This window comes from Cydia strobilella, chromosome 22, assembly GCF_947568885.1.
Source record: "Cydia strobilella chromosome 22, ilCydStro3.1, whole genome shotgun sequence".
Taxonomy (NCBI): domain Eukaryota; kingdom Metazoa; phylum Arthropoda; class Insecta; order Lepidoptera; family Tortricidae; genus Cydia; species Cydia strobilella.
Window position 1 is genome coordinate 2,759,851 of NC_086062.1, and position 16,247 is coordinate 2,776,097.

General features: G+C 37.0%; 1 protein-coding gene across 1 annotated transcript in view; it reads right to left on the reverse strand.

The window, feature by feature from the left end:
• Positions 1-16,247, reverse strand: part of LOC134751601 (uncharacterized) — a 70,284-nt gene that overhangs the window by 10,844 nt on the left and 43,193 nt on the right. Inside the window, exon 2 of the mRNA XM_063687076.1 lies at positions 10,717-10,794. Within this exon, the coding sequence (XP_063543146.1) occupies positions 10,717-10,794 (78 nt within the window). The remainder of the gene's footprint in view (positions 1-10,716; positions 10,795-16,247) is intronic.

Genomic DNA, 16,247 nt, shown 5'->3' on the forward strand with positions numbered 1-16,247 from the left:
CTCTAACCCTACACCTCTAGAGTAACTTATACTAGAGCGGTACTGTCATAGTAAATTTTGTAACCCCAGTAAATTTACTGCCATCTGTCGACACACTTTAAAACTAAAAATGAAGATTTATAAAAATACGATAAAATGTATTTAAATATGGATAAATGGTTTTTTTTATTTACATTAATTATTTTTATGATTTTGACCCATGTTCTTTCACTGATATGCGTTAAAATAGTTAAATAACAAACGAAACCGTCAACGCCATCTATACGACAGTAGGCCAAAGCTAGTAGCGCCCTCTGAACGAGAATCAAATTTTCTTGATTTTCGAGGCACGTTTTTTCCTTAGACTGTATCCATCTATTACGGAGTTATATCTATCTTTGCCTCTGATTCAAAAAGATTTATATCTCTCCTAAATTGTAGGACGTTATCCCAATATGGGACCGGCAATAACACATCTTTTCAAAGGGTGTGTAATGTTTATATAATTATAAAAAAACTATCGGGCACTTGCTATAATGTCATTTCCTATAATATTATTTGTTATAATGCAATTATTATTATACGTTGATTATGTTATGATTATTGATATGTATTATTCTATTCTATTTCTATTCTGCATATTGTATAATGGCTTTTGTCATATTATATTTTAATATAACGTAATACTTTATACGATAAAAAACATTACTTTTTATATGGGGTCACAGTTCTAACCTGACCTTACCCACTTTTTGCTACTAAAAATTAGTTTGTTTTATTTTTTTCACAGTCACGTAATGTGCTAATTATCAGTGGGTACTGTAAATATTTTTTGTTGTCCACCATAAAGTTAAAAATACACAAAAAACAAAATACAAGTTTAAGACTAGGTATCAAGGTAACAACAGGCGGTCTTGTTGCTAAAAAGCGATCTCTGCTGAAAATTAAGTACTTACAACTTTGAACACCAACAGTTGTACTACCTACTGGTTTTACGATAATATTTTTGACCCCGGTGTTAAAATACAGATACCCTAATTATTGACTTTCCCAAACCGAAGGCTATGTTTGAGTTAATCCTAATGGACTTCTCGTCTCCGTTTGTCTTGTACTGATGGATCGCAAATCTTGCAAACTTCGCAGACGGTATTTTATTAATGAAAAGTTGTTAAACGCAGAATCTAGATTAAATGGCGTCAAAATATTATTAGCATTATTATAAGTTTCAAGGAGGTGGAAGGACAGACAGAATTGAGTAAAGATATAAGAATAGATTAAAGTTAAATTCGATGTTCAAAGTTATAATGTAAAAGTTGCATTAATGCAGGTGCAGTTGACATGACTGTGAACGTCTCCTTCATTTAGATGTCGGATCCCACTTCTGATGTCGGCGATAGATGAATGATGAAGAAGATTAATGATACTCGATGAATGCCATAGCTAAAACGATACATTTGATAAAAATACAAATAATAGGAATGTAGTGAGGTTGACTGCGACACTTTCCAATTCAAATCTGACTGACGGTTCCTTTCAGGATGCCAGCCCCTTTTGGGCTGTCATTAGAATCAGCCAGGAACCAATTCATTCAAGCAGCTGTTCGGGTCATTCAAATAACAGTCACTGTATCGCAGCCAAACATACTCAAGCAAAGACAACTTCAATACTTGACATTCCATCAAACGCAGCCGTCATAAATCCATAACAGACGGTCTGCGACATATATGTGGGCAACTGGGCACAATCGCCATCAGATATATCAGAGCGGCCAAGGTGCTCACAAATATCTTAACACGCCTCTATTGTCAAGGTGTTAGATATTTTTGAGCAACTCAGCCGCTCCGATATATCTGATGGCGCCTATAGATAATTATGCACATTCGTCATCTGTTTATACACGCAGGTGAAGCACACGTGAACTGTCCCCTATATATGTGCTTTGTAGACCTTGAGAAGGCTTTCGACCGCGTGCCGCGAGAAGCTCTCTGGCTTGTTTTGCAAAAAACTGGGTGTCCCGAAAAGTTCGTTAACTTAGTCAGACAGTTTCATGAAAATATGATGGCTACAGTTCGACATGAAAACGAGTTTTCGGAACGATTTCCAGTCACCAGTGGAGTCAAACAGGGTTGTGTGATGGCTCCTACTCTTTTTGCGTTGTATTTCTCCACAGTACTTGAGGACTCGCTCCTTGGGTGCTCTGGGCAAATACAACTAAGCGTTCGTTCTGACAGAAGTGTTTTTGACCTGTCTCGATTCAAGTCTAAGATGAAGGCCACAAGGCTCTCCGTACTCGAGATTCTCTATGCCGACGACGTTTGCTTAATGGCCAATAGCATGGAGACGCTTCAGTCCTACATGGATGCTCTGCAAAGGTCGTGCCTTAGATTTGGCTTAGTAATAAGCATATCCAAGACTCAAGTGCTAAAACAACCAGCCCGTAAATGCGAAGCGGACACTTCCAACCTAACTATAGAAGGGAAACCCCTGACAGAAGTGTCCTCTTTCAAGTATCTTGGGAGCCAGATCAGAAAGGATAACAGACTATCCTCCGAGATCCCATCTAGGATTGCTAAGGCTGCGTCCACTTTCGGTCGGTTAACGCATCGTGTTTGGGGATCGCATGATCTAAAGCTGCAGACGAAGTTGTCGGTGTACAAAGCCATGGTTCTTCCGATTCTTTTGTATGCTTCGGAAACATGGTGTTTGTACAAAGGCGACATTCGCTTGCTGGACACGTTCCACTTACGCTGTCTACGTTCCATTCTGCGAATAAAATGGCAAGATCGTGTCCCCAACACAGAGGTACTTCGTCGTTGTAAAATGCCTGGCATGGAGGCGCTCTTGATGAAGGGTCAGCTGAGGTGGTGTGGGCATGTTTGGCGTATGAGTGATTGTAGACTACCTAAAGCCGTTTTCTACTCCCAGCTATCAGCTGGTAAACGGAAGCAAGGTGGGCAGCACCTACGTTACAAGGACATGCTTAAGCGTCACCTAACTGCCTGCGGTATACCACCTGACAAATGGGAGGAGTATGCTTCTCAGCGGCCAGAATGGCGTTCTCGTGTTAAGATGAGCGTAAAGAACTTTGAAGACGCTCGTCTCATTGAACTTGATACGAAACGTCAGATACGTAAGTCCCGGCCGAAACCCTCCTATAATTACACTTACAATGATTCTGGTCAGCTTTACTGCCCCACCTGCGATAGAGTTTTTAAAAATAAGTTCGGCTTTGCCAGCCATGTCAGAGCCCACGCTCGTAATTAGCTAGGGTCGCCGTTGCCGATTACGGCATGGAGCTATATATATATACACGCAGGTACTAAATACATGGTCGCGTATAAACACGCAATGAAATCATTTAACTTAAACAAAACGTATTATCTTAAAAATATTGTCCTTTAGCTTTGATACTCAAACGCAATTGTTAAGATTATCAATAATATGCCACAGTAAAAAAAATTTGTTAGAATTAGACCAAGGAAAGTCTGCAGAGATTTTGACACGCGCAGTGCCAGTGTTATTTATACGTCAATCAATCTTTAAGTAGTATGGCTCCATCGGTACTGTCGATGATTTCGCCAACGTCAAAGTGGGATCCACGTGGGATCGAATTAATAATTCTAGATTTTCTTCAGCCAGTGTACGGTAAATAAAATTATGGGCCTCTAGGGCTCTAGCCAGACACGGTTAGAGGTAGAAATACCAAATGCTCTTAGAGCACGACGTTGTTCGGTAGTTATTGTTGTTGTTGTCTCGTAAAACCGATAGCTGGATTTTACGAGAAGCACGTGGACTACCGGCCGTTGACTCCAAAATGGTGGTTAAACACGCTTTGAGATTAATTCTCCATTCACTGCACACTACCAAATTAGATTACTGTATAATAAAGCTATCGATATTACACTTTAAACAATATTAATGAACAAAAAATAAAGGAATTAATCACGAGGCTACTATCAAGATGGCGTTCGAACCGGAAGTCCTATTTATACGTCATAATTTCATAGAAGTTTGACGTTTAATAAAAACACCTGCACTGCGTGTGCTGTCAAAATCTCTGTAGACTTTTCTTGGTTTAACTCTAACGTATTTTTGGGTTATGCGCTAATCTAGTATTATTTTGCTACTAGCTTTTGCCCGCGACTTCGTCTGCGTGGACTTAGTAACCCCAGCTAGAGTAATAACCTGGAGAAAGTCTTATAGCAATTATTCAATTTGAGCATATTATGCACACAAATTAGCAGACACTTCATTAATTATCTCAATTCCACCCCGCTTTTTACTTTCTTAAGGGATGATTTTCGGATTAAAAACTATCCTATGTCCTTCTCAGGGACTCAACCTATCTCTATGCCAAATTTCATCTAAATCGATTCAGCGGTTTAAGCGTGAAGAGGGAACACACAGACAGACAGACAGACTTTCGCATTTATAATATTAAGTATGGATTAACAATCAACCTGTAAAACACTGATTTTAACTTTCACGATTTTTACTCATTATTATTTACAATGACAGGACTTAAATAATCGCGTAAAATAAGTTTTAAATTTACCTCCTACGTTTCTAGGACGGAATTGTCCCCGTGGTCTCGGAGAAAGGCAAAAGTTGACATCAACATCTTCTAGGCGCGCGAGTTTTTCGAACTACCCGCACTTGGTCTTGTTTATTAACTTGAACGTTTAATCGTCCTCGTTGTTCAACGTCGGAGGTAAATTTAAAACTTATCGTTGCTATACTTACTCAACCTCATAACTGCAACAATCATTTGATGGAAATGTCGCTTTTCTTTCATTCGGAATACGGGTGTTTTTGTCATCAAAAGAGTGTTGCAGATACGAGGTTGAGTAAGTATAGCGGCGTTATTTTACTCAATTAAGTCCCGTTGTTGTAAATAATAATCAACCTGTATACAAGTAAAAACCCAAATTAAACGCATGTAATGGTACACGATCCCCTCGACACACATTTCCTTCCGATCTTCTTTTGCCCCAATGTATGAAACCATAATAAATCTTATTTACAAATGTGCATAGTACTTCTTATTCACCCTCCTCCGAATAATCCCATCCAAATATCAATCTTAACATATGTACATAAGGATCAAAAGGAGTTGATATTATGTTGAGCGTGTTATTGCAAAATGAAGGGAATGATAAAGGAAATAAGATTGGTTTTTAGCTGGAGAATGGTTGTATTGAATTGTTTTATGTTGTTTTAATCTTTGGAGGATTATTTTGTGGCTTCCGAATAGTTTTTATAGTTCTTCAGGTCAATAGTTATGTGGTAAATAAAGGCCAATAACTGTAACACTGCATTTCTCAAGATAACAATGAAACGAGTGGACTTCGCAGGCAAAAGCTAGTAATATAATATTAGCATTTATAATGCGAAAGTATGTTATGTATGCTGTCTGTCTGTCGGTATGTTACCTTTTCACGCTTAAACCGCTAAACCGATTTAGATGAAATTTGGTGTGGAGATAGTTTCAGACGGTGAAGGATAGAAGATAATATTTATGTTAAGTCATGGGAAGAAGCTATTGTTTCTTATATAAATTTACTATCGTGGGATCAAGCATAGGTGATATTTACAAAAAAATCTATTTCGTTTCTCAAAACGTTGTGAAAGCGCGATTTTACAATTTATTGAAATAAAACAAAAAAAAGCGTTCTTACCATATACAGTCACTTTCATAAAAACTTGTACTACAGTCGCCATCAGATATATCGGAGCGGCCGAAGTGCTCAAAAATATCTGAACACGCACCTAGCGCCTTGACAATAGAGGCGTGTTCAGATATTTGTGAGCACCTTGGCCGCTCCGATATATCTGATGGCGACTGTACTAACACTAATTTCAGGTCTTAGGTAGGTTTTATGTACTTACATAAAATAGCCAAAATAACTCAGAGCTGGGGCCCATTTTTCGAACGAATGAATGAATGATCCTTCCGGCCGATTTCGACCATGGCGACCACTTCGACTCCTAGTAACTAGGAGCTAACTGTTACCGTTAGCACGGCGCTCGTGCGCCCGAATATGGCTGATGTAGCCGATCTTCGAGGCGAACCCCCGTGCACATTGAGAGCACGTGAGAACACCAGCCACATAATGGTAATGAATGGAAGCAGGCTGGCGTGCTTTTCGAACGACTAATATAACAAACACACAAACTCCAAACTTGTTTGTTAGTCCACAAACTGTCAAATCGTATGAGTTTCTATGACAACACACTAATTATATTAGTCTAATAGTTACCGTTAGAGAAATCGGCCCCAGTTAATAACTCCAAATTCGGCAAGTTAATTTACCAATCTAATGGAATTCCGCAAACTTTTTCAATTAACAAATTACTTTCGAATGTTGACCTTGTTACTACTAGATGTCGCCACGTGTAAATGATTGTTACATCAACGCATATAAAGTATGCAGTGGACCACGGGGCTTTGGGCTCAATCGATACTCTTTTTATATTTAGAATGGACCTAGCTAATATTTCCAAATTCGACAAGTTCATTTACCAATCTGACGGAATTCCGCAAACTTTTCCAATTAACAATGTACATTATTGTCGAGGCTCGGAAGTAGCTACTTGCTGGCTGAGGATTCATTTTAAACGGACGACCTTGGGAGTCCGTTTAATTGAATCCGAAGCCAGCAAGTAGCCTTCCAGCCGAGTCATATATAGAGCTTTTCTCAAAAATGGCGCAATAAATACAAATATAATAGAAAAATTATACAGAAGCAACGTCCTTATGTATATATTTTCACAGAAAAAAGTAGTAAGATTTGCTATGCCGCCGTTTTATTTTTTAAATTAAAAATAGAAGTATTTTTCTGCTGAAAATACGCCAACCTATTTGAGACACCTAAATAGTCGCGGTACCAACATTATAATAATAAGTACTGATCATCTGTTTGGCTGTTTAATGGACCTATGCCTTCATTTTGATATGGCCACTTCAACTTTTAAAAAGTTTGGAACTCGACAAATAATGAAATTTGTATGCAACATTGCGGTCCCGAAATCGAGACTGCAATGTTGGTAACTTTTTATTTTTTTGACTGACCATAAACTACGCACTTCGCGACCTACTTTTTAACCGGCAACGTAGACTTTGCCGTCCATTTTTGAGAAAATTACTTTCCAATGTTTACCCTGTTTAACTACTAGATGTCGCCACGTGTAAACGATTGTTACATCAACGCATATAAAGTATGCAGCGGACCACGGGGCTTTGGGCTCAATCGATACTGTTTTTATATTTAGAATGGCCGTAAAGCCGATGTCGACAAGGTTTTCTTGTGTGTTAGATTACGTATTTCTCCCATAGTTAATTCATTATCCAATCAGAATTAATTTGGGAATTTTAAATTGATATAAACAATAAGTTTGATTAAATTTACTGTGTACCTATTTCAAGAGAGTTTATATTGTCACATACAGATTAAGTGATTAAAGTTACGCGCAGATCTAGAATGACGCTTATTTGTCTTATTACGCTTAAATTATAACTAATTTAAGTGTGCAAAAGGTGAAGCTGTAACGTATACACAAGATGTAGGTAACAAATTGAAGACTGCGTACGGTATGAAACGTATTTTTGCAGTCGGGAACCAACCCACACGAAATCTCCATTCAAATTTTTACTACATGTTTTAACATTATTTTCAAATATATTTGTTTGTGGGTTGTTTGCAAAAATACGTCAAAATATCCAGTGTTTTTGATCTTTAGACTATTATAATTATTTTAGTTTAGTTCGTCGGATATAACTTTTGCTTAGAAATACGTTATTTTTAAGCTTTCTAATTCTTTATGTCTCTCAAGTGTGAGAGTTGACACTTCCGCTGCGGGGGCTAAGTGGTTCCCGGGCAGTGAGTTGTAGACTTCTTAACACTAAAATGAATCACGCTTTAAGCTATAACTGCGACGACTAGAATTTTGGTCCGAAACACGCAAAGTAAGAATTATATTTACTTAGCCAGAAGCATTTTCCAACCATATTTTTCAACTAAAAAACCCAGTATGTCTGTGAAATTACTCGTACTTTCCTTCCAACGCAATATACTTATAAATATGCACAGAATAGTCACTTTAATTTTGCGACCCAGCCAGTGTCCCAGTTGCAACAATGTAACAATTTACACTTCTCGTCGTAATAGTAAAATCCAGCTTACACACGACGGATATTTCTGTTTGGGAATGCTCGCCAAGATTTGTCCTGGAAGCCAATTCGGAGTTTAAGAATGTGATCTTGATATTGATAATTATTTTTTTTGATAAATATGGCGTATCGCTAATTATGGATACATGTTTGTGATGATCAGAAAAAATACTATTTTGGTCACATTTTTAATATTTGACTTGAGAGCTTGAGAGCTTGAAAATTATACCAAGGGAAATTCTTGAGATCACGTATTTAAAGATCACGATGCATCCCACACTCGTTGTAAAGGAAATAATTCCTGAGATTGCACACTTCGCGGTTATGGAGATCTTTGGCGTTTAGGAAGCCTCGACCTCCACACTTCCGTGGGATGTACAATCTCATAACTGACGAGCGTGGGTGTAGCATACGATGTGTGGTGAGCAGTAGTCGGACCCTCAGATCCAGGGCATCAAGCTCGGTCTAAGTCCACTTTAGTATACCAAAGGAGTATGTGAGTAGGGGCATTACCCAGGCATTGAAGGCGCGCACTTTGTTGCCCCCTGACAAAATACTGTTAAGAACTTTTGTGAGCCGACTGAAAAAGCGCTCCTTCACCGACCGTCTAATACCCTCATCCTCAATACCCAACGACTGTGACATACGAAGGTATTTATAGGTTTCTGATCTGAAAGACTCAGAAAGTTCTAAATTTGTTGAATTTACAACCTTACCCCAATGTACCGCACACTTATCGACACCAAACTCCATTCTGATGGCGGTACTGAAAACTTATGTGGTTTTCAATAGCACCATCAAGTCTTGGTTATTTGGTGCAATATAATATATTACTATTACGCTTCGCTTCGGCTCAGTCTTCAAAATCGCCTCTAGTGTAATGGCCAAGTTAGCTCACTTGTATCATAATGTACTTAATAAAATAAAGTGTATCAATTATAATTATGCTAGCTTATAGGGGAGGCTGATATTTAGCAGTGGCCGGACGTCTTCACCACTTGCAATTCGGAAACGGCCCTAATGATTAAGATGAAATGATGAAAATATTTTCTCAGTTTACGTTTTACTTTTCAAGTTTATTTACCTACCTAAATATATTCTTCGAAAAAGCACGATTTAATTAAAGAAACCGGCTAAGTGCTAGTCGGACTCGCCCACCAAGGGTTTCGTACAAACTTTTTTTTACAAATTTATAGTTTTTAGATTTTTCCCTTTTTTTGTAGTGTAAGACGATATTACGTGCCAAATTTCATAGTTCTAGGTCTACGTGAAGTACCCTATAAATTTTGATTTCCTTGTGAATATCGAAATATACGTTTTTTGTGGCATAAATGGCCGTATCTTTTTTTACGGTAACTCAGAAGTTTGATTTTTCACAGCTTCAAGAAGCTGTAGACCTGAGACCTGAGTATATGATTTTAATTTCAACTCGGTATACCTCCACGCGTTCCCAAGATAAAGGATCTTGACAGACGGACGGACGGACAACAAAGTGATCCTATAAGGGTTCCGGTTTTTCCTTTTGAGGTACGGAACCCTAAAAAGAACTCCCAAGTACTATAAAATTTAATTAAGCTAATCAAAACTTTTATTGACCAATTAAAACTTTTTTTTAATAGCGGGAAATAGCGTATTGGGTAACATTTATAGCTGCGGGTGGGGTAACATTTAAGGAATAACTTTTAGTGACATGAATCAAATTAAGTACCAGTCGTATGGTCCGCTTTCGAAGTCAAAAATTTAATGTACCGATAGCTTCTTCTTATACAGGCTTCTTATTTCGCGATTTTTGGGTTGCTCCCATAGTAACAGTTGCTCAGTGTAATCCCACAACCTCCCTAGCAACGGGAATGCACTTATTTTTTAGCCACCGTGTATATTTTACGTCCCAGTTCATTACATGTAAGAAAAAAATTGCGTCATTTCCCTCGTCTATGCCCCAAAGATATAATCGCAGCCCTTAGGCTAGATAGGGCCTAAAATCAATCCTCACAGTCCTTAACCTCCGCGGGCAGACATCCTTGAGTGGCGCCGCTCCGTCTGCCGGAGGGGGGTGTTTGGGTGGACAGTCTAGGCTGAGGGTGGTATGCGTGTGATTTTTAATACGGTTTTTTTTACGAGATTTTATTTAGCTGTGTTGTTGAGTATGTTGTAACACTAACAACTTTAATCTTGCGAGATCTGTTTGAGCTAAATTTTAGCATTAGCAAAGAGAATTAAGAAGACATAGAGTGCTCATTCCATACATCGGTTTTGTTACCAAAAATACAATTATTTTCGTAGTCTACATCTACCATCAAGTAGCGGAACTATCAGTACTGCGTACATATGTAAGTCGGTGGACAATGCAATATTATGGTACTATCGAACTGATCTGATGATGGAGGCAGGAGGTGGCCATAGAACTCTGTTAAAATATAGCAACTAAACCTAGTTATTGTTAGGGGTTTTTAGAAATGTCTCGAAGAGTATTAGTTGCCCGTGGGAAGAAAAGTATAGTCAGCGATAAAAGCTTGTATCAAAAAAAATTTTTTTTGCTAAAAACTTAATAATTTAAATTTACTCACTCTATTGTTGGATATGCCGACAATTTCAACAGAGCGCCGAATACTGAAGTGACGGATGACTGGACGGTCGGACGATTTCTGCAATTAAAATTATAACATTAAATTAAATATTACTATTTGTTCTTCCAGAAGCTCTTAAAATCAGCCAAATTTTAACCAAATCTTGAACAGCTAAGCAATGCGCTTGTAAACGCATTATAATAAGTAGGTACACGTATGTACCTAAAGGGATAAGTAGGTCAGGTTTTGCATTGATTTTCTACTTAATTTATATAGTATAATTATATCATTTGACGCATATTATATAATTATCTGATTCTCATAGGAATATTATAATTACGATAAAGTGTAATAATTGCATGCATCTAATACAAACAAGACAAGTAACACACATAAAATCAAGAGCCGTAACATGTAGGTATAACTCATAAACTCTCAGTGCTCAATAAATTCCAATTTTACCCTCCGAAACTAATGTCAAGGGCGGACACGTCACGTGTTGCGTAATCCTTTCAACGCTTACCTGTTTACAAGCAGTGTTTACACGTGTATGGTTCGCAGGTCACGCTGAGCTTATGATGAATAGTTGCAAGGGTGGGAAATTTTAGAAAAAATTGTGTGAAACGATATAAAGGTTAAATGTTAATATATTTTTCCTTTTTTATTGTGGGACGTACCACATTATTACAATCTATAAATTGTATATACAGATGTCAATCACAATGAAAAAATCAAACGATGATCAAACTCTGGTCAACGTGGGACTCGAACCCACATCCTTGGATTGCCGGTCCAATGCGTTACCAATTGCATCGTTTGATTTTTTCATTGTGATTGACATCTGTATACCAATTTATAGATATAAAGGTTATTTAAGATTATTTTTGGAAACTTATAATTTAATTCGATTATAGTACAGTCAAGGTATTAAATATTGACACGAACAAGGTGTCAAAAATATGTACACACTACTTCAATGTACGGGCGAGCAGTAAGGTTGCGTATTTTTGATACTTTGTCCATTCCGATATTTAGTACCTTGACTGTACAAAATTCAAATTGCACATTATGGTGCATAAAACATGCAAGGTTACTTTTATGATTTACTTCTTTATACCACGGCGGTTGCAAAAAACCGTAAACAGGAATTTTACCTAATTTTGAATAGGCAAAAAATGGACGCTGTTGATTATAATGGCGATTACCCAGGTATTTATATTATTAATTTAAATGGAAAGACCTCATTTATTTACTATAGTTGGTCAAGCATATTTTGTCAGTAGAAAAATGCGGCAAATTTAAAAAAAATTAGGCGCGAAGGGATATCGTCCCATAGAAAATTTGAATTTCGCGCCTTTTTCTACTGACAAGATTTGCTTGACCAACTATAGCTTGTGTTTATGTGCGAATTAATAAAGAAAAATCTGCCACATATTTATTTTTCAATCCGTATCATTCGAACTACATGTTTCTGAGAGAAATGCTCTGCTTTTGTAAAATTTGGAACTAGAAAAATTGCCTTCTTCCGGGTTTTCTCGCAAACTTAATTTATCAAATAAACCTTAGGTAGTAACCTAGATAGAAAGTGGGTTACATACTACATCATTGTATGTAGGTATGTTCATTATATCTTAATATGCAGAAAGTGTATCAAAACAAATAAGTGCATTTACATTTCATGTAAACACTTTCCCGCTTTAAACATGTAAATACCAAATTATTCCTCTTTTCGTGTTAGACTGAGGCCCCATAGTGCACTGTATTGTGTCGCAATGCATTTATGTGGCACATCATAAAATATATGGGGCATTTTATATGAAAAGGGACCTTATTGTTGATGGCGCTTACGCCGCACAGCGTCGTGCGGCATTGTATTTATATCTGAGCATCGTTAATAATGGCGTAAGCGCCATCGACAATAAGGACCCTTTTTATTAAAAATACCACAAATATATTATGTAAAATATCAAAGCGTCAACGTGACGACGCAACGCGACCCACTAATGGAGACTTGGATAATTATGTTCCGTCACTTCCGTCTAACAGTGATTAAATAAATAATAAATAATTATAGATAATTTAATTTAATTACCTATAATTATAGGTACACCGATCATGGCAAAGATAGTTAAATAAGTTAGTATTGATAGTAATAAAGTAGTTCAAAATAGTTTTAATTTAAAATGCACTTGAGTTGAAACAATTGAAAGATGTCACCTTTACACAAACCTTTTTCAAATCTTATCTCGTTCCTAAAATTTATAACAATAAACCTAATTTTAGGAAAAGCACCAGAAAAAATGGCTTAAAATCACAATTAAAAACACAGTTGAAACAATATAAAACTAAAATAAAATTTATTTAAAACATATTGTTATTTATAACTTATACTGATACCTAAACAGTTTACATACCTAAATAAGATATAACTTGAAACAGTTATGTAAAGAAAGAGATCTATTTCTTCCAACAAACTGTTATACAGTTTGGCGGTAGTTGTATAATGTGGAAGTTGTATACTGTTTCATGAATAAATGTTTTATTTTTACTATCATTTTACTTATTTTGAGTTTCTTTTCAATATTCACTTGGTTGCATCATCTTTCGCCGGGCCCCACGTTGGGCGCCATTCAAATGAAAAAGGATTGGTTTTCCAATTTATAGTCATATATTGCAGGACGAATACGTAGGAGATACAAAATTACATTTTCTAAGAAACATCTTGAATTCACGAAAAAATATGCAGTTTCATACATTAAGGCTGATGAAACCTCTTTTTTTTTCTATGGAAGTCCAATAGACCTGTTAAAACGGAAACAACCTTTGATAGTCGTTTAAAAATAGGTTATTAATTAATAACAGTTTTTAATTATCTTAATAATTATACTTAAATATTAGTTTAATAAATCACGCGGCCGCGGTAGGCCTAAGAAGCGCTGGCTGGACGTCGTGATAGCGGACATGAAAGAGAATAATCTCACACCTGGGGATGCCGAAGAAAGGGCAAAGTTGAGAAGATTGAGTAGGAAAGCGGACCCTGGCGCTGGGCCGCGAAAACGCTACATTGAAGAAGATTTTAGTGCAATCTAAAAGCGATTCAAAATAGTTCTCATGAAAACAGAATTTCACCTAGTAGCATTGTAATAATAACATTTTAGGAAAATATATTTACCTACTTACTTGAAATTGATTATCAAGAAGAGGCCAAGTTATTATATTTATCGGAAAAGCAATGTGATATATTGATGACCTATTTGGCGAATAACTGCCACTATATACATGCCAAGTGATCTCGCGCTAATATCATTTGATGAGTAACGATCTAGTTCACGTTATTCACTTTATCACGTTAGTAGTTTTACCCGTTATTTGCGGCAAATCCCTTTACGAATGTTGCAGTTCACTGAAAATATGCAGGTATGGTTGGCAGATATGTAAAAATAAAATTCGCCTTTAGTACAGTCACGCTCCGTGATTGAGCAATGTAGGGTTCTAGCTAAATTGGACATTCCATAGCGTAAGTATTGAACAACCAACTTAGCTAAGACCCTAAATGGCTCAACAATCACGGAGCGTGACTGTTCATAATTTGGCTTTAAAGTTCTATGTACCATGGGATTCATGGATGTATTTAACATTTAGGATTTGAAATGTTTTATATAATTTTTATAAGAAAAAAAGTGATAAGGGAAGTTGGGGACGGATGTCGAAAATAGGTTTTTTGAGAAATTTATTTGGGCAAAGATGGGTACCAACGGCAAAGTTAGTTTCCTAGGATAGATTCATTTGCCAGCCCTGACTTTCAATGAATTATAGTGACATTCTCAATCAAAAGGTACCAATTTGCTTGTATCTTTATACGAATTACCTGTCAGAGCGTCCTTATGGTAACGACAAAGTAATACCTTTTGATTGATAACGTCCCATTATTGATAACGGAATATTAAAGACTTTGGAGTAAATTAAACTAATAGATAATTCAGTAGTGAACCTGCAGACGAAGCTGGAAATATTTGGTGTCCAATCCCGTTTAGGGCATTAATTTGTGAGTTTATCATAATAATAATAAATAATAATTTCAGCCTATATACGTCCCACTGCTGGGCAAAGGCCTCCTCTCAAGCGCGAGAGCCACGCTGGCCCAATGCGGGTTGGAGACAGGTTTCCTCGCGATGTTTTTCTTCATTGATAAATATAATGTGGTAAATATCAAATGATATTCCGTACATAAGTTCCGAAAAACTCATTGGTACGAGCCAGGATTTAAACCCGCGACCTCCGTATTGAAAGTCGGACGTCAGATCCACTCGGCCACCACCGCTTATCATGGGAGGAGGAGGAGTTTATCATGGATATTGATATTTTGTGGCATCATTATCACGCTGAAGGTCCCACGTTGGGCGCCAAAAGTAACAAATAAAAAAAAACATTACCAAAAATGGGTTAGGAAAAATTGTTAAACACGGCAATTTGTCGCGTTTAAAAACTATAAAAATAGATAATACATAAATAAATGTACTACTCATAGTGTTGTGTTCCTGCCGGTAAGTAAGGTTGCCAGAGCTCAACGAGGGAGAGGAGTGTGTGGGTCGGCAACGCGCGTGTAATGTCTCCGGTGTTGCAGGCATAAGCTACGGTAACTGCTTACCATCAGGCGGGCCGTATGCTTGATTGCCACCGACGTGGTATAAAAAAAAAATGTTATACAACATTTTACACAGATCGACCTAGTCCCACAGGAAGCTCAATCAAACTTGTGTCCCCTTACCAGGATTCGAGCCCTGGACCTCCTGTTCCGTATGCAGGGTCACTACCGTGTTGGAGGCCGTCAAATCATCAAATTGATACTTAAACTTAAAACTGAAAGTATTGTTAGCGTTTAACGAACGAAAAATAAAATAAAAATTATGCTACTTATAAACTGAAATAGATAACAATTTACATATATTATAGTTTAGTTTAGTTAATTGTAGTTTAATTTTTACTGTAAGGCTTTATTTATTGTTACTATTAAATACCCTATTAAATGTAGTACTACTTTACCAGAAAAAAAATAGATAACATATACTAAAGAAAAAGTGACCAAGTCCACCGGTGGCCCAGGCGGGAATCGAACCCGCGTCTTCAGCTTACGCGGCTAACGTCCTGAGCGAGCACCCGGCCACGGCGGTACCCGTACCGTACCAAATGATCACGCGCCATGTTGCGGAATTTCATTAGAACTAATTTTTTCATACAATACTGAACTGTCACCCTATACATGAGAATAAACAGCGCCCTCTTGACAATGATCATATATTACTGGTCAGGTTTATGCCACCGGTGAACTTGGTCACTTTTTCTTTAGAGTATGATATCTATTTCAGTTCATAATTTATATATAGTAGTGAGTGTGACTACTTAAAAAACGCAAATCAAGTAATATTTCATAAAATAATTTGATTTGTGGGAACAAATATATATTATATATTATATATTATATATATCGTTGTCTGAGTGCCCATAACACAAGCCTCCTTGGGCTTACCGTG